General features: G+C 57.6%; 1 protein-coding gene across 1 annotated transcript; it reads right to left on the bottom strand.

The window, feature by feature from the left end:
* Positions 1-3431: 3431 nt before the first annotated feature.
* Positions 3432-15108, bottom strand: CUNH16orf78 (chromosome unknown C16orf78 homolog). Its single transcript, XM_090260927.1, has 5 exons — positions 14959-15108; positions 10133-10243; positions 9541-9670; positions 5457-5709; positions 3432-3579 (listed from the first exon to the last, which is right to left on the bottom strand). Exons 1-5 carry the CDS (start codon positions 15106-15108, stop codon positions 3432-3434), a joined length of 792 nt encoding a protein of 263 aa, XP_090117053.1.
* Between the last annotated feature and the right edge of the window lie 12009 nt (positions 15109-27117).

The following is a 27117-nucleotide window of genomic DNA, read 5'->3' as shown; positions in this document are numbered from 1 at the left end:
CCGAAGGTTGTAGAAATTTCTCTCAGGTTCTTCTTTTCACAGGATCCCAGGAAACTGTTATTCTCATCCGCATTCCCTTCCTCCCCCCCCCCCGCCCCCCACCCCATTCCAGCTGTCCCAGGGGACCGCTCCGTCCCAGAAGCGATGCGTTGTCCGCCTGCGTGCGTTCCGTTTGCACGCAGGTGAGCGCATCCCATCCCATCCTGTTCCCTTCCTTGCGTTAGGCCGTCCACCCTCGTTCCGGGTGGGGGTTGGCAGGGCGGCCTCCCGCGCCCAGCTACGCCATGGACACCGGCGCACCCTCGAGGCTCTGTCCACGCAGGAGTGGAATCGCTGGTCGCTGTGGCGTCTGCGTGTGACCCCGCCACCAGCCGGCAGGGCTCCCTGCGCTTCCGTGGCGGGGCCGCGCCGGCTTTCCCGGGCCCAGTGGCTTCCCTAATTAGGTGAAACGTGGGACCTCAGCGCTCGACATTGCATTTCTTTCCTTGTCCGTTTTGGAGGAAGAATCGAAGCTTCCAGAAGCGACGTGCCCCAGGGCCCTCGGCGGCTGTGTGAGCAGCTGGGCTTTGCCCCCACCTGGGCTCAGGTTGGGGGTCGAGGCGCCCCTGCCTGGGCCGCGGGCTCCACCTGCACCCGCGTCGGACCTGGGTGGGTGCGGGTCTTCCGCTGTGATCGGGCCCCACCTGGTGGCGCCGGGACGGCACTGCAGCTACGGAGGGGCGGGAACCTGACTGCCTCACTTTGTTTTTGTGTTTAATTTAAAATGTAATTATTTTTGAGGTCTAATTGACATACCTTGCATTAGTTTCAGGTGTACAGCCTACGTTTTTTCGCGGTGAGAACGTTCACCACCCACTCCCTTAGCAACCCGCAAATACACAGCGCACCTGTTCTGAACTGCAGCCCGTGGAGGCTGTTTGTTCCACGAGGGCTGGGATCGCGTCCGCCTGGAACTGATTTTCGCACGTGGCGGGAGGCGGAGGGTCAGGCTTCCGTGTGGATATCTGACCGGCCCGATTTATGGAAAATGCCTCCCTGTGGCACTGCGCGCCCCGTTTTTCATGACCAAGGTAGGTACCTGTGCACACAGGTGGGTCTCTGTATCAGGGGGTAACTGTGTCACTAAATGCAGGACTGCCCGACGCTTCACGAGGTCACCTCTGAGTGTGTAAAACACTGGAGGACGGTTCACTGTCTGCCTGTAGGCCCGGGCCAAACTCAGACCTCTCTGTCAATCTTGGGGCTCACTGTGCTGAATTGGGGACTCCGTGGGCCCATGGGGTCCACCCCTGGGAGCCGTCGGGCCCCCCAGAGCACCCGTGTGTCCCGCACCGCTGGGATGAGGCAGTGTCTTCCCTGAACTCCCCTCCCCTCCCCTCTCCAGGCCCCACTGGGCCCGGAAGCCTGCAACCTGGCTGTGCAGGTGCCGGGGTCTGAGAGGTGGGCTTCCCACACCAGTTGTCCCCCCCTTGGGTCTCGGAGCACCAAGCAATTCCCTGGGACGTGGCACCCAGGTCAGCAGGGGCTGGGGCTGACCCCCGACTAAAATTGCCCTTGTTTGTCGAAAGAGGTTGCGAGTTTGATGAGTGAGTCCGGGAACTGGGGCCTTGGGGGCTCAGAGCCCCCCAGAGACCCTGGCTGAGCACTGGAGCAGTGTTCCTGGTGCACCTGCCTCTGGGGCCACCAGCCTGGGGCCTGAGCTCGGGCACCTTCAGTGGGCCGGGATGGGCGGTGTGGACAGTGGAGGTGGCTGGGCGGACCAGGTCTGGAGGGTCAGAGCGTGGGTTGCAGTGCACGCATCACAGGGGTCTTGGGGACGCTCTGCCCCTCTCTGGTCTCCACCTCCTCACCTTTGGTCTCTGTGTTATGGGTTGAATTGTGTTTCCCAAAAAGTGTGGTTGAAATCCTAAGCCCGTGGAACCTGGGAAGGTGGCCTGATTTGCAAATTGGGTCTTTGCCAATATCATCAGGTTAAGATGAGGTCATGGGGGTGGACCCTAATTTAATCTAATTTTAGAGGGAGAGAAAAACATCAGTTCGTTGGTCCACTCTTTCATGCAATCATTGGTTCCTTCTTGGATGCACCCTGACCAGGGATCCAACCTGCAGCCTTGGCCTATGGGGGTGACTAACCAGCTGAGCTGGCCGGCCGGGGCCCTCCTTCCCCCTTTGAAGGCTCAGCCCTCCCAAAGGGAGAGGCGCTTCCTGGAGAGCCGGGGCACCAAGCCGTCACTGCAGGGGGTCTGAAGAGTCCAGCCGTGGCTCGGGCTGGACATCACAGGGGCCCGGCTCTGGGCACGCGGCTCTGACCTGCCCGCCCCTCTGAGCGCTCTGCCTGCCTTTACTGTGCCGCACGTGGACTGGGGGTGCAGGAGGCGGGTCCTGGAAGCCTCCACAGCGTTGCTCGGACTCCGGGGGCAATGACTCAGCGGAGAGAGCCCCTCACCTCCGAGGGTCACTTTGGAGCCTCAGGGTGGGGCATGGAAGTCTGCTGCTTAGTGTTTGCAGGCAGAGAGTGAAGCCGGCCAGCTGGCCCCCATCGCTGGGGGGCTTACCTCGCTCCCGGGGACTCAGGGACCCCTGGCCTTTGGGGCTAAACCCAAGGGGACGTGGGTTTGTTATCAACAGTTTTCAATAGGGTTTGACTTAACAATCACACGCCCAGTCCTGAGGACCCTTCTGGGAAAGCGGGGCTGGTCCCCCCCGCCCCCCGCCCCGGGACCATGGGAACGGCTCGCGTTAGTGTTGAGCTTTTAAGCCCCCACACCTGTGCCGCGCCTCCCGGGCAAGCTCACGGCGCCTCTTCACCGCGCTCGGCAGGCAGGCAGGCGGGCGCTGTGACAGCCCCGTTCGCAGCTGAGGGGGCCCGGGCTCAGGGGGCTGCGGGGCCGGCCAGCGAGCGGGGCCGCTGGGACTGGAACTTACGTGGAGTGCGTGTGGGGACGGAGGGCCTGTGATGCACCCTCCCTGGCAGTTGCCCCAGGATGGAGATGTGTCTGAGGGGCCCTACAGGCTTGCCCGGGGCTCCGGCATGCGCGACAGCAGAGCGGGGTACCAAGGTGAGGACGCTGGGCTCACCCCAGCCTGGCCCTTCACATCTGTGCCACCCAGCCAGTTCCTTGCCCTGTGGCTTCTTTCCAATCGCGTGATCCTTCCTTCCCTGTGTTGACAGGCCCTTTGCCCCCACTGCCCCAATGGGTTCCCTGTCCCAGCCTCTACCCTCGCCCCTCCTGAGGTCCCCCTGGGGACTTGAGGCCGCATCCCCCCTGCTTCCAAGTCCCCAGCAGCGTCTCCTAAGTCGGTTCCGACTTGGAGGATGAGGGCAGACTCTGTGTCAGCACCAGATCTGTGCAACTTAGTCATGTTTTCTGTCCCCGTTGCTTGCAGGCAGGGGTGCCGGGCCACGGCAGGCGTCGGGGCAGGCAGGCGACTCAGAGCGACACTGTGGGAGTCGAGGCAAACACCTTTCTGGCATCTATCTCCCCTTCAACCATGTGGGGGTGAATCTCCACCACCATCCCCGCGTCCCTGCACAGCTTCAGCAAGGTCCGGATGTTATTCTTGGACAGCCTCAGGTATCTGTGCAAGGCAAGGTCAGAGAGGTCAGCGGAGGGTCACGTCACTGTGGCTTTGAACTTGACCGCAAAGAGCTTAGGTTTTGCACCGTGGGACCTCCCAAAGGGACTGACTCCAGACATTTCTGGAGCTGACAGGGATCTTATTTTAAAAAGTGGGACGCCCCACGGAGTTGGCGGGAGTTTTATTGGTCATGAACTCTTTTGGAAATCAATGTGGCAGCATACATGCCATGCCCGGCCCTTGCCTGTCCCCTCCCTGCAAAGGGCTCATTATCTGTGACTCAGTAACTCTACTCAGGCCCCCAGCTTATCTCAAAGGAAAATGTCAGTGGAAAGGAAGGCTAGTGAATCAAGGGTCCCTTGGGGTCGTTGGCAGCAGGACGGCGGGAGCCTCCATGACAGAGAGACGGTGAGCAAATACAGGAACGTCTGCTCAGGGCCGTCGTGCCGCCTGCAATGGCGTCGGGGAGCAGGCGGTGCAACACGGCTGTGCCCTGCCACGTGGGGAGGGAGGAGCAGGAGGCAGGCGGCTGGGAGCTGGTCTTGTCCCTGTCATGTCCGCATGGCCTGAGGGACTCAGGGTTGGGGCAAGGAGAGGACAGCGGAAGGAAGGCTGAGCAGGCCGGAGGAGTGAGGCGAGTATTTTTTTAAATCGTCAAACAATTAAAAAATTAGGCCACTGATTTGAAACAAGCCTGCAGCCCTACAACTCTGACTTACCCTGAAGAATGGGACCGATCAAGCCTGGCCTTGCCCCCGGCTTTAGGGTGAGGACCCAGGCCCCCGTGTGTGCCCTTCAAGATCTGCACAGGGCTTCCCTGTCCTTACAGCTGGTGCAGACCGCCCTTGCTGCCAGCCCCTGCCTCCCTGGCCACCCAGCGCTGGGCACTCTCACGTACGTGCGCGTGGGCACTTGCTAGAGTCCCGTTCCAGACAATTCCATCCTCCTCTTGGATGTGTTCTCCCCGGCCTGTCCAAATCCCTGTTCTCCCCACCGTGGAGGCCAGGGAGGCTGTCTGCTTACTGGCCGGGGTCAGTTAGAACCCCTGCCAATCCGACAGCCAGAGCCCAGGTCATCGGCCATGGGAGTGGCCAGAGCCAAAAGCCCCGTCTAGTCGGGGAGGCTGCCTGCCTGTCTTCCAGCCCGTTAGCCGGTCCACCCGCCCATTGCTCAGCTGCTCAGCGAGCAGGTGCCAGCACCGGAGACCCCCTTAAATGATGAGGCTGCTGCTGTCCGCTCTGCAAGGACTACAGTCTCTGCTTCCTCCTCTGCTGACATGGCTGACCCCGGTCAGTGACATCTCCCTAGTCACAGACGACACTGGGCTGGGGAGGGACACTTGGATTTTGGGGTGGAGACCGAGCTGTTAGGTGGAACTGCAACCCAGTGGGTCTGATAAACCAGACAAAACGCAAGCAAGGACAGAGACCCCTTGGTAAGAGCAGCAAACCCTAAGTGGTCCCGCACTTTGTCTGGGTCCCTTTAGGAGTCTGAACACCCAGACAGCGGGCAGGTGGCCCCTGGGGAGGGTGGCTGCTACCAGCAACCATGCAATTCCAGTGTCAGCCTCTCGGGGGAGGCGGGGTCTGTTAAAAACGGCCACACCCCGCTCATCCTTTCCTTCCTAATAATATTGGGAGGGCCCACTGTGACACAAACAGAAATATTGGGAAGGTCCCAAGTGCCCAAATGGCACTTTTGAAGGTCGTGTCCACCCAGGACAAGGTCCACTGGCAGGTGAGCCCCCCGCCCCCACTTTTGGGGCTCAAAGACGGAGCCCACCCTCCCGACCTCCGGGCTCAGCCCAGGGGTCTGGACCAGGGACAGCAGTGAGCGACCGTGCTGTCCCGGGATGCCAGCCCCGCGCCGTTGCTCACCGGCAGCTCAGCACCTCCTGCGGCTGCAGGATCCTCAGGGTGTCCACCCTGGGCTCGGCGCCCTTGTCCATGAGGCTCCTCAGCTTGCGCTCGTAAGAGGAGTCGGGAATCTTGCCCACCCAGTCCCTCAAGAGGGTCAACTTCCGTCCCATGAAAACAGTGTCCTGCAGGACGGCGTCCGCGATGCTCTGTCGGCGGAACAGCACTGACCGCTGCGTGGGCTCCGGCGCGGCTGAGTCCTTGGCCTCCAGGTCTGCAATTGGGCGGGGGTCGGCGGGAGTCAGATCCTGGGGGGGGGGGGGGGGGACAGCGCTGCGGACGGGAGGGACAGCGACAGCGGGTGGGGCGGAGGGACGGCGCGCGCACAAAGGCCAAAGGCAGGACTCTTATGAACTGGCGAGTGTCTGACGTCGCTCTGATAAGGGATTTGGACTGAATGAAATACCATTGAGGTTAGAGCTTGGAGACCTTCATTTTGTTCTTTTTGTTAAATTTACTCCTAAGTGTTTTACAGATATTTTGCTTATGAAAGAATGTTTTCTTCCCACTGCCATTTCTAACTGGTGTGACTAATCTAGAAAAAAAGACTGTTCTTTTAAAATATATTCTTTTCTACTACACCCACAAGGATACCAAATTTTATTAATTTTTGACTAGAATTTCTTGAGTTTTGCACATAGGCAATCGTATCAGGAGAAATGAAAATATCTGCCTTCTAATATTTATAAAAGTGATACACGCTTCTTGATGTATTTGATACTCTGCAAAACAATGTCAATAATAATGACAGCCTTCATGGCTCATTTCCTCTCCTATTTCCGTTAAACTGATTTAGTGCTCCATCATCTAGAATATTTGCCACTATTTTTGGTATATGTCTTATCCTGTTTAACAGCCTTACTCCTAGTTGACATAGAGCTTTTATTAGTAATAATTGCTGAATTCTATTTATTGATATCAACGATCATATTTATTGGTATAACAAATTATTAGATATATTAATGTGGGTAACCTAGCCATTCCTCACCTGCTGTAATACATCCCACTTTTTCATGGGGTATTATTCATTTCAAACATTGATATACTGAATATATGCATATTTTCATACGTTGAGTATATTTCCTAAAAGTCTTTATTTTTTGCATCTATTATTGTGAGATTGGGCTACTTTTTGCGTACTGTTTTAGTATTAAAATTATTATGGCTTGTTAAATTAATGCAAGAATGTTCATATTTTATGGGGCCTGTAATAGTTGAAGGAACACTGGGATTATTTGTTCTTTAAAGGTTAGAAAGAACCTTTAAATGGGAAGCCATTTGTCTGGGTGTCTTTTTAGTGACAAAGTGTCAAACATCTTTCAATTATTACTTCAGAAATTGCTTTTTGACTTTTTCTGCTCTTTATTGTATGAATTTTGATCATTTATAGTATGAGAGGAAATTATCCATTTCTTCTAGGTTTTCAAATATATTGTATCAAGATGCATGTATTATTCTATTAAGATTCATTTAATGTGTTTATCTTTGCTTCTGTACCCTGCTCATACAAGACCCTGTGTGTTTTTACTCTTCTTTGTAACAAGGCTCATGATGACTTCATGTTATTCATCACATGACTTTTTCAAAAGCTCACTTTGGATTTATCCTTATAACCTCTTTTTATCTTGCATTTCATTAATCTCAGCTGGTAGTTAATGTATCAATTGTCTCTTTATTATATTATTTCTTCTATCTTATTAATAAAAGTATTAGTTTTTTGTTTTATAAAGACAAGAACCATGACTATCATCAGATCTCACTGTAAATTTTCTTCTGAGCATAGATTTTTGCCTTCATCCCATAGGTTTTGGTATAAAACAGGTTTATTTTCACTTGTTTTCTGCTTGGATATAGGGTATTTTAGGAATGTGCTTCTTAATTTCCGACTGTTAAGTGGGGAGTATGTTCTAACGTTAATGTTACTTTTCATTATTGGTTTAGGGGGGCTGTAAGTGGTCCTAAAACCTTCACTTTTTTGAATGTTAATGTTTTCTTTGTGAGGGGTACACAGATAACTTGTGTAAGTATTCTTTGGCCATATTAGAACGTGTGTTCTTTATTTATATCTAAAGTTGTGGCTCGCTAATTGCACTGCTGGGGTACTTTTTGGCTTTCTGTCATTGTCTGTTTGATCTCTTTGGTTCTGAAAGAAATATATTCAAGCCCCGCCACAGCCTGCATTTCTATCAGAGACTCTCCTTGCATTTCTGAATGTGATCGATTGAGCTGCTATATTTTGGGGTGTGTGTAGGTTTTAAGGTTATTATTATTTCTCTTTAACATTGAAAAATCTCCCTCTTTTAGTCTGTTTCTTTTAGCCTTAATTTCCCTTCATCTGTTTGCCTATCCTCGTTTTCAAACTTTCTATATTACCTGGGTTTAAGTGTGTATCTGGATTTTCATTGTAAACCAATAACTTCCAATCTGGTGCCTGAGCTCCCTCTAGAGTGCTTCCTGCCATTGAAGGTGTGCATGGCTGAGACAGTCGCTACCCGTCCTAAACCTGCCACTATCACCCCTCACCCGGACCGTGACTGGCATGTGCTGAGGGCAGGGACAGGGGCCGGGTCCCAGCCGCGGGTCTCCCCCTCATACTCTGCTCATCTCTCACTTCCAGTTGGGGCTGCTCTGATTCTTTCTTCTCTGTAAGTAAACCGCTCTCCCTGGGAGCCTGCGAGGGGTCCGCCAGCGGGGTTCAGGGATTTTATGCCTGATGGTGTCTGGGGGAAGGAGCCAGGGCCTCCTCCAGGGATACACCCGAGGGGCAGCCACCTGGAGAGAGGTGACTTGCCGTTGCTGTCAGCCAGGCTCACGTTTCGGAAAGGCCCACCTGAGGCCTCTGCTTTCAGCCGAGATGGGGTGACAGGGGCCGGATCCATCCTTCCACCTTAAGCAATTACAGAACAGGGCCGGTTCCCCGAACAACAGTTTTGAGACCTTGGACAACGGGCAGGACAGATGAGGTCGGTCCCATGAGGGACCCAGGTGACTGCTGCAGCGCAGGGCGGGGACCCACACAGAGCCCAGTGGCTTCCCTGAGTCAGGGGACAGCAGACAAGTCGGCTGGGCCCAGGCGGCGAGGACCCACGGGGCAGAAGGCCAGGAGAAGGCTGCCCTGAGGCCAGTCAGCACGTGCGGGAGGGGACACCTCACAGGGCCAGCAGACAAGCCACCAAAGCAGGTACTGTCACTGTCCTCTGTGTGCTCAGCAGGGCTTGCACACAGTAAGGAGTGACACAGAAGATTAAAAACGACCCAGATTGAAGCTCTCGAATGAAAACTACCATGTCTGGAATGAAAAAGACATTGGATGGAATTAACAGCAGATTAGGCCTTGCAGAGAAAAGGCGCGTGAACTTGCAGACACAGTGACAGAAGCGATAAACAGTGAAACACAAAAGGAAAAGACTGGAAGGAAAACAGTGAGTTGCGGAACTTCAATACATGTGTTGTAGCGCCTGAAAGCGGGGGGAGAGTGGGGGCAGAAAGAAATATTTAAAGAAAATATGGGCAAGATCTTCTCAATTTGATGAAAACTATAAACCGAGAATCTCAACAAAACCCAAACACAAAAAACTGTAAGCAAATGACATCCATGTGCATTCCAATCAAATTGCTTAAAATGTTCTTCAAAGAAGCCGGAGGGAAGAAGACACGTGCCGGGCCCGGCCGGGCGGCCCAGTGGGCTGGAGCTGCGTCCCGCTCACCCGAAGGCGGAGGGCTCGCTGCTCGGTCGGGGCGTGAGCAGGAGGCACGGGGGCAACGTTCCTCTCTCACGTCGATGTCTCCCTTCCTCTCTCTCTGAAGTCAGCAAACACATCCTCGGGTGAGGACTTAAGAAAGACCCATGACAGAGGGACGTCCGCGGACGTGGCAGCCGCCGCCTCTGGGAGACACCACCAGCCTGCAGGCGGGTGAGCCGAGCAAGCCCCGTGACCGCCCTGGCGCTGCCGCCCGAAGGAGGCCCTGAGCTTCCGGGCCCCCTGCGAGGAGCTGATTATGGGGGGCTGTCCGGCCTCTGTCGGGGCCAAGGCGCCTCCCTTACCGGACTTCCCGGGGCCGTCCTTGCTGTAGTTGCTGGGGACCATGCTCAGGCGTTTGCCCTTTGGCTCCACTCCATAGAGCCTCCGGTAAGTGACAGCGTCCCCGTCCCTCCTGCTGCTGAGCTCCGGGGCCTTGGGGGGGACAGGACAGGGGTCACATGCTGGAGTACAGGCTCTGGCGTGGCCTCCACCCGCAAAGTGAGCCATGTTGAGGGTTCGCTGGAAGGTGTGGGGCGGGGTGGACGCGGGTGCCTGTCCAGTAGCTCCTCACTTTTGTGTCTCCGGGACCCAGGGAAGCTGTGGGGGCCTGGGGGCACCACAGCCTTGGGGCACTGAGGTCTGGTGTCCCCATCTGCCCCCTGGCATCCCTGAACAGTGTGGGAACCCTCTGCCACCAGCGCGCACGTCTTTTCGGGTGGGGCCGATTGTCGGGTGGGAGCTGGGTGGGAGGGGACAATTTCAGCTCGTGGCACTGTGAGGCAGGAGCGCACTGTAGAGCCCTGGATTGTTGTCCTTTAAAGTGGCCGCACAGTGTAGGGGGAGGGGGTACCCTTCCTCAATATGGGGAGCCGGCTGGGGGCGGGGCTGTGTTACCTTGTCAGAGAATGACACCTTGCTGGTCGCTTTCGCCTGTTTCTGGACGACTTTGGCTTTCTTTCCTTCCTTCTCTTTGGGTTTAGGGGGCGCTACCACCGTGGTTTGTTTCTGAAGGGGCAGAGAGAAAAGAACTGTGTCCCCTGCCCTCCGCCCAGAGCTTCAGCTCCCATCTGGCCCTCCTGTCTGTCCCCTCCCTGTCCCTCTGCCTCCAGACACGCCTGGTGTCCATCTGGCTGTCCGTCTTCACTCCGGGAGTCGTCACCAGCCCGCTGTCACCCATGGAAGGGTCCCCCTCCCCGGCCTGACACAAATGCCTTCCGCCCCCCAGGTGACCTTTCTAGCTGTGACTTCCCTGCCACGGTCTCTGGGCTAGAGCCACAAAGTGGTCACTTTGTCTGCAAGTCCAGTAGGACGCTCTCTGCCCCCAAAGCGCCCGCCTGCCCTCACTCCACCCCACCCATGCGGCCCTCCCGGGGCTGCCATCACGACCCACGGCACCTCTCCGCACCCCGCGCTCCCTGCGACGAGCGGGCACCAGGCACACCACGTGTATCCAAGTGGGCGTCCTCATGCACGTGCCCACCGGGTAGGCAGGCAGGATGGGTGCATGCGGAGCACCGGGGGCCAGCAAAGGGGGGCCCCCGAGGGGCATCGGAGCCCACCCGTAATGGGTGGGGGAGTGTAAAGCATCGCAGGAAAGCCACACTGACGGGGTCCCCTCTCAGGGTGTGCCACGTGCAGTAGTGGGGGACAGTAGTCAGGTCTCCTGGCTTGGAGTCCTGCCCTGGGATAGTGGCTGAGCACCCTGGGCAAGTGCCTCCTCTCTGTGGCTTGGTGTCCTTCTCTGAGGCGGGTCAGCAGCAGGACCCACCCCCAGGGCTATCGCAAGGACCAGGACCGGCGGCATGGACACACTGAGCCTTCCACCTGCTGAGTGACGTCAGGTGGGGCGATGTGCTGTGATTGGCTGGGCGGTGGCCGAAGGAAGCGGCCAAGGGCATGCTTGAGGCCATCTGAGGCCAGGGTGCTGGTCTAGCTCAGGGTCTGTTTTCTTAGTGGGGAGAGGGGGCAGCTGGGGCCAGGGCTTAACTGAGGTTGAGGGGGAGGCTCGATCCCTCCCCCGGAGTCCCGGGAGTAGCTCCCCACCCCACTTGGGGAGAGCTGAGTGGAACTGATGGGGTCACAACTGACCCAGGGACACCGCAAAGGCCAAGACGCGGGACCTCAGGGGTCCTCCGTGTGCCCAGTGGGTCCCAGGGGCACAGCCCTCTGGGTGGCGCCGTAGCTGTGCTGAAGTCGGGGAGACATGGACCACCAGGACAAGGCAAAGGAGACCACATCAGTACCCCTCTGACGTCCTCACTGAAGGACCCCCGGCCACTTGTGCTGTTGAGACCCGTCACAGAAGCCTCACCTTCCTTCTCCATTGCTTCTTTCAAAATCCAAGTGCTTCTGGGAAGGGTAGTGATCCTTGAAGGCTTAATTCTCTTTTCCACTTAAATCTGTTCCCTCCCTGGGTCCAAAGTTATTCATAATCAAAGCCACATATAAGGTACAGCTGTGCAAACATTATTAGAATATCACTTTATTTAACTATGTTTTATTGATTATGTTGTTACAGTAGTCCCAATTTTTTTTCCCTTTGCTCCCCTTTGCCCAGTACCCCCCTTCCCCCCAGCAATCCCACCCCTCTTAGTTCATGTCCATGGGTTGTGGATATAAGTTCTTTGGCTTCACCCATTCCTGTATTATTCTTAACTTCCCCCTGTCTGTTTGTACCAACCGATTATGCTTCTTAGTCCCTGCACCATTTTCCCATTTCTCCCCCTCCCCCTCCCAGCTGATAACCCTCCAAATGATCCCCACACCTATGATTCTGTTCCTGTTCTGGTTGTTTGCTTAGTTTGTTTTTGTTTTTATTTTTTAGATTCAGTTGATAGTTGTGAGTTTGTTGTCATTTTAATGTTCATAGTGTTGATCTTTTTCTCAAGTAAGTCCCTTTGACATTTCATATAATAATGGCTTGGTGATGATGAACTCCTTTAGCTTTACCTTGTCTGGGAAGCACTTTATCTGCCCTTCCATTCTAAATGACAGCTTTGCTGGATAGAGTAATCATGGTTGTAGGTCCTTGCTTTTCGTTACATTGAATACTTCTTGCCAGTCCCTTCTTGCCTGCAAAATTTCTTTTGAGAAATCAGCTGATAGTCTTATAGGCACCCCTTTGTAGGTAACTCTCTGCTTTTCTCTTGCTGCTTTTAAGATTCTCTCTTTATCTTTAACCTTTGGCATTTTAATGATGATGTGTTTTGTTGTGGTCCTCTTTGGGTCTAGCTTGATTGGGACTCTCTATACTTCCTGGACTTGTATGTCTATTTCCTTTGCCAAATTTGGGAAGTTTTCCTTCATGATTTTTTCACATAAGCTTTTGATTTCTTGCTCTTCCTCATCTCTTTCTGGCACCCCTATGATTCCAATGTTGGCATGTTTAAAGTTGTGCCAGAGGTTCCTAAGCCTCTTTTCATTTTTTTTTTTTCAGTTCTTGATTCCTCATTCTGTACTGGTTGAGAATTTATTTCTTCCTTATGTTCCAAATCATTGATTTGAACCCTGGTTTCCTTCCCTTCACCATTGGTTTCATGTGGATTTTCCTTCGTTTCATTTAGCATAGCCTTCACTTCTTTCTGTATGCATTTGCCATACTCAAGCGTATCTGTCAAGTGTGTGAGCATTTTTATCACCAGTGTTTTGAACTCTGCATCTGTCAGGTTGGCTATCTCCTTGTCTGTGAGGTTGGCTATCTTCCTGTCACTTAGTTCTCCCACTGGAACCTTGATCCATTCCCCCTTTTGGGCCATACTTCTCTGTCTCCTCATCTTGATGGGCTCCTGTGTTTGTTTGCCTCTGAGTCTTAGGTAGAGATGTCACTCCTGTTATGTTGTAAGGAGAGGAGCCTTACACATTGTGGCGCTGTGTGTGGGGGGGAGGGGTCTGAGAGAGAACAATGCTACTAGCTCAGCACTTGCTCCTTTTCCAGGCACCTCTCCAACTTCCGTATGGGACTGGCACCTCTCTAGCTGCTTCCCTGGCCGTCGTTCCTAGAATGGGTGGGTCTGCGGACATTCTAGGACGGTGGGGGCCCTTTAAACAAGCAAACTCTGCTGAGAGACCAGCAGTTTTTTCCTCCACCCCAACCCCCACTGGTCTGCACAGTCAGAAGCAATGAGGCTTGATTTTCCCCGGCGCTGGAACCGCGAGCTGTGTAGTCTGGTCTGCTGCTGGGAGTGCTCCCCAGGTTTCCCAACTTTTTAAAATGTGTGACTACAATTTCTGCCAGCCTGCCACTGCTGCCACCACCACACCGCGTCCTCTCCACCCCAGCTCTGCCCCTCCTACCTGTCTGGGTATTTCTTCTTTATATCTTTGTTTACTGGACTTCCATGCAGCTTGATTTTCTGGAACTTCTGGTTGTCTCTAGTTTTGAGGTAGTTGTGTTCCTTCTTAGTTGTGGAGGGAGACACAGCGTTTCTGTCTAGGCCTCCATCTTGGCCAGAAGTCCAGAATATCATTTTAATGGGAAGAAATGGGACCAAACATACTTGTCACAGACATGAATACAGCTCTGTGACAGACAGCAATCGAGGTCCAGAGTGGCCCAGAGTTCAGCTGCTACCACCCCAGAAGCGGGCAGGAGGCAGCCCCTCAGCAAAGCATGAGCCCTTCAGTGTCAGACACACCCGTTGATGGAACTGGCTGCCAAGGGTCCCACGGAAAGGACTAGAAGCACATGAACAGGACAGGAACCTTCCTGAGAGGCCGGGAGTACAGAGCTGGGTAGAGCAGTGTGGGGGTGGGGGGCCCGGGAAACTGGCCCGACGAAGCCCCTGAAGCTGGAAACTGATCAACCCGAGTCTGAGTCCGGGCTCGGCCCTTTGCTCAGCGTCCCCCTCCTTCGCTGGGGAGCAGGGATGGCGCCTGCGCCGAGCCACGCTGGGAGCAGCTGACGAGCTAACTCTGCAGCGCCTAGCAAGGGCCTGGCACCCAGGAAACGCCTCAGGCAGCGTTGTCCCTAGTGATGCCGTTTTCCACCCGTTTTGCTTGGGGGATGGGGTAGTCGGGGTCAGGTTGAATCCTCTATGGGGAGACCACTTTCCTAGGACATGACTTGACTTCCACAGATGATGGTTTGGGGGAACTCTAGGGGGAACTGGGGCAAGAGCAGTGCTATAGACAGAATGAATGTGTCACCCTAAAACCGTGTGTTGAGATCCTAACCCCCATTAGGACGGTTTCAGGAGGTTGGGAGGTGATTAGGTCGAGGATGGGGCCCCCGTGAGTGGGATTGGTGCCCGTATAAGAGACCCCACAGAGCCCTCCGGCCGCCTCTGCCATGTGAGGATACGGCGGGAAGGAGGCATCTACGAACCAGGGAGTGTCCCCCACCAGACCCCACAGCTGCCGGCGCCTCCGGGCTCCAGAGCTGCGGGGAGAGGGCGGTCTGCGGCGTTCCGCTCCGGCAGCCGGTGCTGACTGAGGCCGGCCGGTCAGGCCTGGGTCGGATGCAGCATGGCCGGGAAGAGGTGTGTCAGTGGGAGTCGCAGCGGGGACAGTGGCAGGGGGCAACGGGTGCCCCCTGACCTTGGGGCCATCATGAGGACACCAGTGTCTGGGGACATTGGGAAGGACCCCATCCTGCCAACATAGAGCCCCCAGAAGCTGATGCCCCCCAGACCTCCGCAAACACTGACCGAGGTGGCCTGAACTAAGCCAGACAGGTTGCTTCCTCGCCCTGAGCCCCGCCCTTCCCTTTCTCCAGCACACACCGGGACAGGGGGCTGCCTCTTGCCCTGCCTGCGCTCCATCCACTCCAGCACGCGTGTGAGGTCAGACATGCGCCTCTCCTCGGCCGTCCTCCACATGGACTTCCTCTCCGTGGGCGTCAGATCCTGGCGGGCCTCCGCCTCCTCTGACATGGTGCCGCCTGGGCGGGGGGGGGGGGGGGGGGCGTGGGCCAGAAGGCAGCACACTCTCCCTGTGTCACTGGCTGCGGGCCTGGCGGCCTCCGGTGGGAGGGTGCGGAAAGGGCAGAGTTAGGCCAGCAGCTGGGATGTTGGCCTTCCCGGGGGGAGTCCCAGAGGGTGACTGTGAGGTCACTTTTAGCAGTCCAGCAATGACTCTGTGACCCCACAATGGCAGATGCTGCCTGCACCGGCGGGAAGCAGTGTAACTCTGCAAGCGCTGGCAGCAGAACTAGGCTGGACGGGTGGCAGGTGGGTCACATCTGAGTAAGTAGGTCTCAGCAGGACTGTGGACCAATGGATGGGCATGTGCAAAGGCCCTGTGGCAGGATGGAAGTCTGCACACTTGAGGAACAACAGAAAGCCGGATGGCTGGTGAGAAAAGAATGGGGCTCTAAGAGAGAGGAATCTGAGAAATGGGGCTCAGGCAGGAGCTGCCCCTCAAAGGTTGAGAAAGCCCCAGGTACCAACAAAGGTTTGACAGTGCCTCTAACTGCCCTGGCTCAGGCCTCGGAGATACCAGCGGTGAAAGCCACAGGGGATTTTCCACACAATGCCGCATGGTCCCCCTAGAGATGCGCTACCTGCCTCTTTTACTTTGTCCTCCTTTCTGGTATTTTAATACTAAGTATCGCTGCAATTCTCAAGGGCCATTTAAAATATATATAATCTTATTAGCGAGAACTGTCTCCCTGTGGCTGGTCCACATTCCGCAGAACTGCCACCGGTCCCCCGTCTCAGCAGGGCGTCCGAGGCGGTGGCTCCGGCTCTCCCGGCTCCATCTGCCCTAGTTTTCCAGGACACTCCAAGCAAACGTCTCAATTAGGCCGCGGAAGGCTGTGCTTGGATGGCTGTGATTTACATACGCACAGCCCTACTGTCCTCTGTCCCCACTGTCCTTCCTTGGCTCCTCCGGCAGGGAGAGGCTGCTGGCTTCCTTCCTGGGGCCCAGGCCAGGGGTGGGAGGGCTGTGAGGGGATGCAAACCCCCAGGAGCAGCCACTGGGAGCCACGGATGCGGCCCCCAGGCTCTGCGTCCTTGGCTGTGGCCCTGTGATCTTGGGCTGGCTCTGCCTTTCAGCCTCATGTTTCAGCTTGTCAGTGAAAAGGACTCCCTAAGGGGTTGTGAACTGGGGCACGTGATGGTGGGCCCACAGATGTATTTTACTCAGCCCGAAAAGTGTTAGAAATGAGGGCGCTTCATTTAAAAGTTCAGAGCTCAGGTTTGTTTCATATGGAAACCACCTGGTCTGACCAGGGCTAGACCTCCCCCGCCCCCACCCCAAGATGAGGGTGCCTGCTGTCTGCTGCTGTGGCCCCTACTGGCCCTCCTCACTGTCCGTGTTCCCTGCTGTCCCTGAAGACGTGTGAGCTTGGGAGCCCCGGACTGGGGGGAAGCCCAGGGCTGAGTGTCGGGGGATGCCTAGGTCTACTACCTTCTCGGCGGCCTCCTGATCACATGACCACAGGGGCTGACTCTCCATAGACCTCAATGTCCCTGTCTGTAAATGGCACTAACAGCAGCCGTGCTTCGTGGGTGGGTGTGTTGGGAGCGGCTCATGAGACAACCAAGGGCTTTGCAAAGTTGTAGAAACTTGGGGCACATGAAAGTCCGCCGCGTGCCAGCTGTGTGTCCTCGGGCAGGTTGCTTAACCTCTCTAAGTTTTCTCTTCCATAAAATAAAGCCAATAATAGTCTCTGCTCCATGTGATTGTGAGCATTCAATGAGGTATCTGGATAAAGTTCTTAGCACTGCACCAGGCACACAGTAGGTGCTTAATAAATGGTAGCATGAGTACAGGTCACGGGCAACACGTAGGCCTACGGTGACCAAGGGGGTGGTGGTGTAGGAACACGCTGGTCGCACAAACTGAGAGAGGCAGGAGAACTCCCTGGGGACGGAGGGACCACATTACTGTCCCGCCCCGGCCTCACGAGCTCCTTGTCATCAACAGCTCCTCAGGGTGCAATGCTGCTCCTCCACTGGCTCCGGCCCATCTCCTCAGGTGACGTCACTGCAGCGCTGGGTCCACCATGCCTGCAGTCTCGTGCCCTCGGGTCACAGGCCGCCTAGAGGTTTCTACATTCCTTATGCTAGTGCGAGGTGTGATCGTTCTGACACACAGAGGACGTCACGGCCACGCGGTGTCAGACCTAGTGCAGGCTTCCTTCTGACCCTCAATGGCCCGGTGGCTCCCCTTCCGGGGCTGGCGGCATCCCTTAGGGCTGCAGTGGTCGCGGCTCCACCCCTGCAGCAGTGGCTACCCCAGCACAAGCCTCCAATCTGGGTGCTGCATCAGCCCCACTGGGGTGGGGCACGACTGGACATGGCTGGGGAACAGCCGCCTGTGTGGGGCTGGCAGTTAATTAAAAGCTCTGTGCACTCGGTGATTAACTAGTCACAGCATGGTGGCCGTGGCAGTGACGCGGGACTTCTTACTGGAGTCAGTGCAAGAGCTCCAAACGCCTGCCTTCTGGTGGCCCCCGCTCGGCCCCCAGAGCAGTTTGCAGGGCGGGGGCCCAGCTGTGTCCCCTGCTGGACGTTTCCAGGTGGAAGAGAGGAAGGGGACACGGTGGAGGGCAAAGATGTGGACGTCACAGCCAGGCATGGGGCCAGGTGTGGCTGTCGGGGCGTGGGAGCCGCTGAGGCGGGGTCCTGGTGGGGCTCTGGCCACAGGGACACAGCCCTGGGAGGACACACCCCTCTTCCTTTCCGGGCACGGTGGCACCACGGTTAAGTGTCGCCCTAAGCCACGGCCCTGCCACTCACTGCCCAGGGGACTGTGGACGGGATTTGTAACCTGCCTGCCTCGGTTTCCTTACGTGGGTTACGGAGAGTCTGGGACTAATGACCACGCCCCTGCCCAGGTGTGGGCAGGACTGGTCCCAGCTGAGACAAGCAGCGTACAAAGCCGAGGCTCCTCCCAGGGCGGAGTGAGGAGCCCCGGAGGTGGAGAGAGACTTTGGCTCCAATTTACCAGGCACCCCCCCGCCCCCACCCGGGGAAGATGGGCGCCTTGCGTCTGGGGCAGGGAGGGATGGGTGGCAATGGACAGGCTGGAGCCTCTTCAACCACATGGCTCCGGGGGTTGCGTGTCCCGGGGTCCCCAGGCGCCAGTGCCTCTGAGCGGCCTTCCCCGCCTGTCACGCTCCTGGGCCCGGGTCCCTGTTCGCGCCCATCTAGGTGACCCCACGTGGCTGCACGTTGCTGAGACTGACGTCTTTCACGTGGGCCCCAGGCTCCCTGTCACCCGCCGGGGAAAGCTCATACTTCCCGGCCCGGCTTCCCGTGTCCCCGGGAACTGCCCCAGCTCAGCATTTCAGCTCCCCCCCCCCCAGCCCCTGCCCCCCACGTGCTGCCTCGGGCCCCAGAGCCTGGACCTCGGCTGGCGCTGCTCCACCCCTCCGGGAGCATTCTCTGCCCCCTCCCACCGCTCCTCTGCACCTCGGGATCCGGGGCCCCCCACTTCCTCCCAGCCTGTCTGTGGGGTGAGCTGCCTCTCACCGCCGACCGCCCTCCTGGCCTCAGCAGCCCCTGGGGGTGCTGGAGAGTTCTGGCCCCTGGTGATCTGGGGGCGTCGCTGACAGGGTCCCGCTGGAGCAGAGGCCTGAGGGACGGACATGTGTGCCTTGTGACTCTGGGAGGAGGTGACAGGGATGACGGCGGTCCTGAGTCGGGGTGGCGGGGGTGCTGCGGAGTCTGCGATGAGGGCAGGGAGAGGGGCCCGGCCGAGGAAGGGTGTCAGGGGCTCAGGGTGGCCAACGGTCACGGGTGCGAGGTGGGGTCCTCACCTGCCTTGGGGCGCAGGCGCCTGAGCTACAAGACAGTCACTGTGTCTTCCTCCCGGGCCGTTCTGCCAAGAGACAACCCGCGAGCTGGCTCGGGGCTGCCCGCGCGGGAGGCAGGGCCGTGCCCCAACCGGGTGGGTAGCTGGCGCGGTGCAGGGGCGAGTGGGAGCTGGAGGGGGTGTGAGTGAGTGAGTCAGCGAGCCGTGGCGTGGGGTCCGCCCTGGGGAGGAGGCGTCCCGGGTCCTGAGAGCGGAGCCCCAGATGTGAGAGCCCAGTAAGTCCCCCAGAGGGGTGGCTTCCCTCAGTCACACAAGGAGCGTTTAGTGAGCACCTACTAGGTGCCAGGCTCTGAGGGAGTTGGTGGGAATGACGGTTGATACGGAAACGGGCCCTGACCTCAAGGCGCTTATGAGCAGGGTATTTGGGGTGAGGAAGGGCAGCTGGAGGGGTGGTGACAGGCTCCCACCCTTGGCTGCGGAGTGGGTGTGGGCGGGGGGCGGTGCTGGCCGAGGAGGGGCCGCCCTGGCTTTGGCGGCGGAAGAGGGAAGAGCAGGAGGAGACCGGGAGGGGGGGGGGGAGCGGGAGCAGGAGGACCCCCCTCCTGGAGGCCGGGGTCGTGCCTGCTGTCCCGAGACCGACCGGCAGATGGCGGCAGTGCCGCGGGGAAGCCAGGGCGGCGGGGCGGGCAGGACGCGAGAGCCCGGCGGAGGGGCCGACCCGGAGAACCGCGGCAGCCCGTGCGCGCCGCCGTGCGAAACGCCATCGGGGGCGTGGCCCGAGCAACAGAACCTATTTCTCCCGGTCCCGGAGGCTGGAAGCCCGAGGTCGCGGTGGCAACAGGGAGGCTCCACTCTGAGGCCTCACTCTGCCCACGTGGCCTGTCCCGGGTGCATGGGGGGCAGACGGGGGAGAGGGAGAGACTGGGTGGGAGTGGGTGCGGGTCAGGACTCCTGGGCCGGGGCCGGCTTTGACACGGGCCTCCCTGACACCCTGAGTGGGCCTCGTCTCCCTTTGAGCAGTTACACCCCAAAGGGGCGGGGACAGTCTCGCGGACAGTAACTCCCAGGGCGCCCCGATTTCTCTCCGGCAACACAGCCGTCCGAGATGCGCATTAACACGATCCAGGGAGAGTCAGAGAAGTCAGGGCGCTGCCCGAGGACACACAGCAGGGGCGCACACCCGTCCCCGACCCGTGGTCTCACCAGTAGGCGGGCGCTGGGGGGGGGGGGGGCGCGTCATCTGCAGACGCGGAGGGAACTCGGAAGGCTGGCACCGCCCAGGGGCACAGGTCTGTCTCCCACGGGGTGGGGGGTGGCTTCTGGAGCCCCCACGAAACTCCTGAGAAAGGGCGAGTTTGGTGGGGGGAGCCTGTGGGAAACCCAGGCCTGGCCCAGAGACCTGGGGACCCAGAAAAGCTCCTGGGCACAAGGTCACCAATAAAGCTGTCCCAGGCGGAGGCCCCTGTCCTGCCTTGGTTTGCTGGACAGTGAAGCCCGCCCAGCTCCCGGCTTCCCGTATGCAGGGCAGAGAGGAGAATTCCTCCTTCTCCCTAGGAGACTCACGAGGGACACCGAAATCTAATAAGTTAATGTGGACTCCTAGAAACAAGATTAAATTTTCAAATACAGGCAGGCTCTGACAGCTAAGGCATAAATCTTTTATTTAAAATAGAGACTAAACCCATTCAAATGCAATCAGTGATGACAGATGCGGACAGAAACACGCTCCGATAGCACGGACGCAGCACGGATTTGTTCACTCCTGGTGACATATCATGAAGGGTGACCTTAAGGACTGTCTGAGTGTCAGCGAGCAGTGGGGCCTCTGCACCCACTGCCATGTGGCCATTGGCCGAAGGTGGTGGCAGGGAGCGATGGTCCTGGGGTAGAGGTGGAGGCAGGCGGGAGAAGCCAGCCTCAGAGGCCATGGTCCTGCGTCTACCGATCCAGCTCTCATGTGGGGGCAGGGAAGGGGGGCAGCAGTGTTTGCAGGTATCGGAAGCACCAGCAAAGCAGCCACAGGGGGGCAGTGGGGAGCTGCTGGGAGCAGGTGGGGGATGGTTGAGGAAAGAGGACCAGGTCGGGAAGGAGAGTGGGGTATTCAGGGAGCGGCCAGAGCAGTCTCCTTATGGGTGGGGGTTTCTGATGTCAGACACAGTGCGTCCCAAAGTGATCCCATCCAGTCCCCCCAACACACCCTTCGCTGTGGCCGTGATCTGGGTTCACTGTGAGCGGGAGTGGGGTGTGCCACTTCCAGGCAGCTTATAAGCCCTCCCTGGGTCTTCTGCAGCAGCTTTCCTTCTAGCTGGACACAGACACACCCCGGGCCCTAAGGAGCAGGCTGGAAGGTGCCAGAGTCCCGAGGAGGGAAGGCCCTAGAACCAGGGCCGCTCTTGGAGGAGACCTTCAGGACAGTCAGCAGCCCGTCCGGGCTTCGCACACGCTGCTGGGGCTGGGGGCGCGGACCTGTTGCTTCCTTAACAGTGAAGCTTTATAAATTTTGGACAACTTTTCCATCCACAAAGTCATCTGTGCTTTACAAAAACTCCGGGTGGCAGCCTGAGAACGGCATTTTACAGACGACAATGTTTGTCCCGGCTTACCTGGACGGCAGGAGGGTAGGAAAAGGTTCTAAAAGGAGCTCTTTGATCCGGGTATGAAGAGATTATGGTGATGTCACCTTCCGTGGCATACTCAGCCATTTCTGTAGCTCGGGCTTCTCCCTGGGACTCAGCACCCCTCCCCCCATGCCCTCGTCACTGGGAAGCCTCCAGGGGCCACGCCTCTGTCTGTGGTGCTGAAACCAACGTGGGTGGTGGAATGAGCCTGGACGTAAACATTAGACGCAGCTGAATTTTACTTCTAAACATATATGCTCCCTCGGAAAGTTTCTTAACCTCTCCAAATTTTAATTTTCTTACCTGTACAATGGGGAAAGTATGCTTTCCTCGCGGGACTGCTGCGAGGACCCAATAACACGGAGACGCTGCTGGTGTGATTTTCATTCCCCTAACCCCGGTTTCAAAAAAGACAGCCCCGCCTCTCCCCTCCCTCCCAGGAGTCACAGTGGAACTGAGGAGAACTTCATACTGGTGCATGATGCTGACTTCAGGGGCCACACCTGCTGTGCACTGAGGTTTGAGTGAGTTAAGAGAAAACAGGCAAACAGCCCCCCGAGACTCTCCCTCGTGGTCCCAGCCACTACCGGCTGCAGGGCTGCAGAATATTCTGAGCTTGAGGGAAGCGTGAGGCTTGAGGACAGGTACGGTTTTTGGTGCCCCTTGTTTCTTCATTTGTCAGTGTTGGGTGGGCGTGGCCACCCTCTGGTATCCAACAAGGACACCTCTTAGTGTCCCCATCTCTGTGAAGATCTAGCCAACCGAGCACACTGCACTTACCAAGGAATAACAAATTAATTCCCCAATTTTATTAATAAAAGGCACTTAGAAGTGATCGCGCAATAAAAACAGCATTAAGCTTCCCAGTGTAATGAGGTGGCTGATGCTTTAGAGAGACCGCGTGGCCTCATTATCGGCTAATGTGTGTAGATTCCCTCAGGTTTTCTGAATTTCTGCCAGGAACTCACAGGACCCAGAGCTGCTTCTGTGGACCTTGGGGCAGGAGTGGCCGCCGTCCATGGGCGCTCAGCGCTCCCAGCTTGGAGTGGGTTCTGATGGACTGGGGGCGGGCAGGCAGAGAGGGCACAGGAGAGAAGGGAGACAGGGTGGCCGTGGGGAAGCTTCGGCCTTGGGGGCAGGGGCCACGGAGGATCCGCTGGGGCTGGGTTCCACCCCCACCTGGGAGGCGGTATTTGTGATCCATGCGGCAAGGGGCGGTGCCTGTGCGTGTGTGCGTGGGCACGTGTGTGTAGTAATGGGAAAGTTGGCTTATTAACAAAGCACACACCTGCCGAAGGAAACAGTCAGTTGCCCCCCACCCCCTTTCTGTGAACACTCTCCCTCCCTGTTTCATGTTACATGGAAACCTGATTTTAAATCAGAAGGGTGCTTGGTGGGCATCAAACTGGAGCTGGGGAGCCTAGGGGTAGCTTCAGTGACGTTGTGTTCAGACAACAGTGTCTGATGGCTTCCTGGCAGGAATGGAGACCGCAGATCACACTGGGAGCAGTCACTGATGCCTGACCACTGAGGTCTGCCCCTGACCCCAGCAGGGGAGCCCCGGAGGTGCAGGATGCTGCTCTCCCTACCTGTGCGAGGGCTCTGTGAGCATCGTCTGTTCTCTGAGTGTGGTGGGCACCTCGGCCAGCCCTGCCTCATGCTGCCGGCCTGCTTTCGTGATCTCGTCGGGTTCTGCCTCAATGGTGCCCCCCCGGGCTGGCGTGGCAGCCAGTTGGGGTTTGAATGATGTCACGTGAGCCCAGTGACCGCTCTTGGCTGCCACTCCTGCCTGTCCAAGGTGCCTTGCCCTTGAACTCCAGCAGCACAGCTGCCCCTGGCCCGCTCTGTTCAGATGGCTAAGCCAGGGGGTGCAGGGAGCCGGGGCAGGAGGAGCCGCCACCCCAGGGCAGGCCGCGGCACCCGGAGGCTCAGCCTCCCCTGGTTTAAGAGCGAGCCGGTGAAGGGCATGTTTGACATCTCCCGGCTCCTCGCTGCAGCTGCTGCAGAGACACGAGGTTCTTTCATGGTTTCCCAGCTGCTCAAAACCACGGAGGCCGCCGCTGCCCCCGCAGTCCAGACGTGTGGTTTGCTGTGAGGCTGGGGCCTCGCCCTGCCTGCAGCCTCCTGGCCGCCACAGCCCAGATGCTAAGCAGAGAACCGGTAGGACTCCCTCCCCGTCCTCCAGGCCCAGGACTGGGGTTCCCCCAGGAAGGCATGAGCTGATGGGGCCCAGGCAACTCTAAATCTGCTCCCAGCACCCCACTCTCTGCCCCAGCCCTGGCCCCACCCCATGCTGCTGCCTCTCCCACCTTTAGGGGTAAAGTCCCACACTGCTGGAGGTGGCTGTTGGGGACAAGGTAGCCCCGGGATGCCTCAGCCTCATGCATTTAATTTAATCATCCAAACAGGCTGCTCACTCTGTTCCAGCCCGGAAGCCCCTACCCTCTGCCTCCACATCCGCACCCTCATCCCCTGGCCTCCTCCAAGGCTTCGCTCGAATCCTCAGCAAGGCAGGAGCCGCCCACCCAGTGCCAAGTCAGACCCCACCTCCCCGCACCCTGGGCCTCCTCACAGGGCCCCCGCCCTCGGCACTCACCCCCTTCTACCTCCCTCCCCTGGGGACTTGCCCTCTGCTGCCCTGTCACCCACCAGGACACGTGTTGTTCACTGATGTGAACCCGCAGGGGCCTGTCACACAGTAGTTGCTCAGCGTGGGGATGAGGGGATGAAACAGAAAGGAAGGAATTCGACTGCCAGGCCTTGGAAACACAGCAGCGAACAACCCAGACAGAAGCCCCGCCTCTGGACCTGACCTTCTGGGGCAGAAGGCAGACAAGAAATGCGATTTTTAAGAAGCACTAAACAGAGTTTCAGCAGGCAGAGGGCCGGGCAGACAGGCCCCGCAGACACCCACTGTCCCGAGGGACTTTGTCTCTGTCAGGGCCGAGAACCTAAGAAGGATGGAACCCCCTCTTGCTTCCTGTGCTGTTTTCCTTTTGTTCTTTATGACATGGAGGGGGGCAGCACACGGCTAATGGCCTTGTCATAAAGCTTCTTCTGCATCTGTTTGCAGGTGGTGTTTGCTTTTACCGTCATCCTCTTCTCGCTTCAGAGCCAGTGTGGGCAGCCCCCTGCCGGCCCACGACCCCCCGACAGTCCCCACACGGCCCCCTGCCGGCCCCCGACCCCCCGACAGTCCCCACGCGACCCCCTGCCGGCCCCCGACCCCCCGACAGTCCCCACGCAGCCCCCTGCTGGCCCCCGACCCCCCGACAGTCCCCACGCAGCCCCCTGCCGGCCCACGACCCCCCGACAGTCCCGACGCAGCCCCCTGCTGCCCCACGGGCCCCTCACATGACATTCCCCACCCACGTGATGTAAACGAAGAAATACGCCGACCGGCTGGGTGCTGCGGGCTTTGGAGGCGCCCCTGGAACCAGCTGCCACGTGGCAGAGAAGCCACCCAAACCAATCCGCGGGTATCGACCGGCACTGGCATCAACGTCCTCTCGCATCGACACGAATATTTTATCAAACGGGCCCGAGGGAAACACCCATCTTCATACCGACTTAAAACAGGAGATACTACAGGAGGGGTGTTCTAGCTCCCTCGTATGGACCTCTGCATACAGATACAGATGTGTGATCAATATTTCATCATCAAATTATGATCTGGCTTTCAGCGCTTTGCAAAAAGCTTCAAGATGAATAATGAAGAGCAAGGATAATGTTAAAATAAATGCAGAGATTTCTTTGCATTTTAACAGGAGCGGGGGGCTCCTGGTGGCCTCCCGGTGTGGGCATCAGGAAGGGACCCCCGGCTGAGGGAGGGGTGCGGTGGAAGCCTTTGCAGCCCCGGGGCTGCTCCGCTCCGCTGTTTGCTCAGCATCAGTCTGGGCACATCCAGGGCCTGCTTGTTCATCTCTGAGCGGCGGGCGCTGCCAGAGCCCCATCCAGACCCTCGGCGACCCTCTGTACACCCACCCTTCTCCTAGACCAGAGGGCCTCACCCTCAGCCGGCATCGGTGTTTTCCTAGCACCAAGTGAGCCCAGGTGCGGCAGAGTTGGGAACGGCCGCTCCCTCGGGCCACCTGCAGGGGCAGGCCGGCGTCCCCAGGTCCTCGTTGCGGACCTCCCTCCACTGTTGGCTCATCCCTTCTAGTGGTAAAACATGGCTTCCTTTCAGTATTCAAGTGTGTGGCTTCAGTGACAACCGAGCATTCACCCCCTGTTGGTGACTAAGGTCCCAGGCGGCAGAGTCGGCAGGGGCTGACACGGCCATCGTTTTTACGCAGCGGGGGATTCTGATTCAGCTGGCCCGGGAGGGGCCAGGCAGAGGCACACAGAACGGACCCTGGGTGGTTCTAGCATGCAGGTGGGCTTGGGAGCCGCTGTTGCTGACTGTGTGCTCCTCCTGCTAGCAGGGAGCAGCGCCTCCTGCCTCCCCTGGGGCCCCAGCCCTGCCACCGAGGCTGGCACACGGCAGACACTCACCAGTCGGCTACGATAGCGTCCCGGAATGAACCTGGGACCCTGCAGCCACCATACAGCACCTCACTTTTCTGATGCTCTTCCCGGACCCCAGACAGTCAGCAAGGAGGCTTAGACCGGTTCTCAAGAAGCAGGATTGCTGTGATAGTAACTGGCCATGCTCACCCGGGGCCTCATTCCATTACTTGCAAATACTCACGGACAGTAACATAGCACTTAGCCCATAAAAATGGGTCAATATATTGAAAAGAAATATCAGGTTATTTAAAAATACATAGCAATAGATCCTAGATATATGAAGCAAAATAGCATGAATATCAATGTTACCTGATTGCTTTCCCTTGCCCCAAACCGTAGAGAACTCGGCGCAGGCTAGACACCCATTTCTTCCATGTGGCTTTCAGGCCAAAGTTCAGCTACCTGAAAACAAAATCAGAAACCCAACCATCACTTTTTAGCCCTATCTTAGCTGGTGAACTGACGGGGCCCCCGAGCCTCATCTCTGAGCTGGGCACCGTGCCAAGCACTGGAGGCAGCAGTGGCCTGAGGTGATGTGTGGGGGCCAGAGGCGAAGCCAGCAGGCGGCTAGCATGTGCCTCAGACCCGGGTAAGTGACATGGTGAAAACAGAGACGGAGGCCCCAGCCGCGAGGGACCAGGAGGCAGCTTCGAGCTGGTGATCAGGGAGGGCTTCTCAGAGGAGGTGAGCCGGGAGCCTGGGTTTCCGAAGGCAGCGAGCAGCAAGTGCACAGGCCCAGAGGCAGGGAGGGGCTGGAACTCAGTGAGCGAGGGCAGAGCCGCGGGAGCCTGAGCGCACGGCACCGTGTGCGGCGGGAAGGAGTCTGGGTGCGGGCTACGGAAACGGTCACCATTACCGTTGGTGTTCACGCTAACAGGACAGCTACCACACAAAGGTGCTCATGGAGGGAGCCTTCAAGCTCCGAGAAGACATTCCACTGGGTGGGGCCACCAGAAACAATGCCAAGGGTTTTCTTCTCTTCTTGGGGGTCACGAGGGGAGCTGGGGTGCTGGGCAATTCCCGTGAACAAAACACTCTGCCCCCAGACAG

Source organism: Furipterus horrens, unplaced genomic scaffold (assembly GCF_987537825.1).
Source record: "Furipterus horrens unplaced genomic scaffold, mFurHor1.1.pri manual_scaffold_13, whole genome shotgun sequence".
Lineage (NCBI taxonomy): Eukaryota > Metazoa > Chordata > Mammalia > Chiroptera > Furipteridae > Furipterus > Furipterus horrens.
This window is presented reverse-complemented; position numbering and strand designations above follow the sequence as displayed.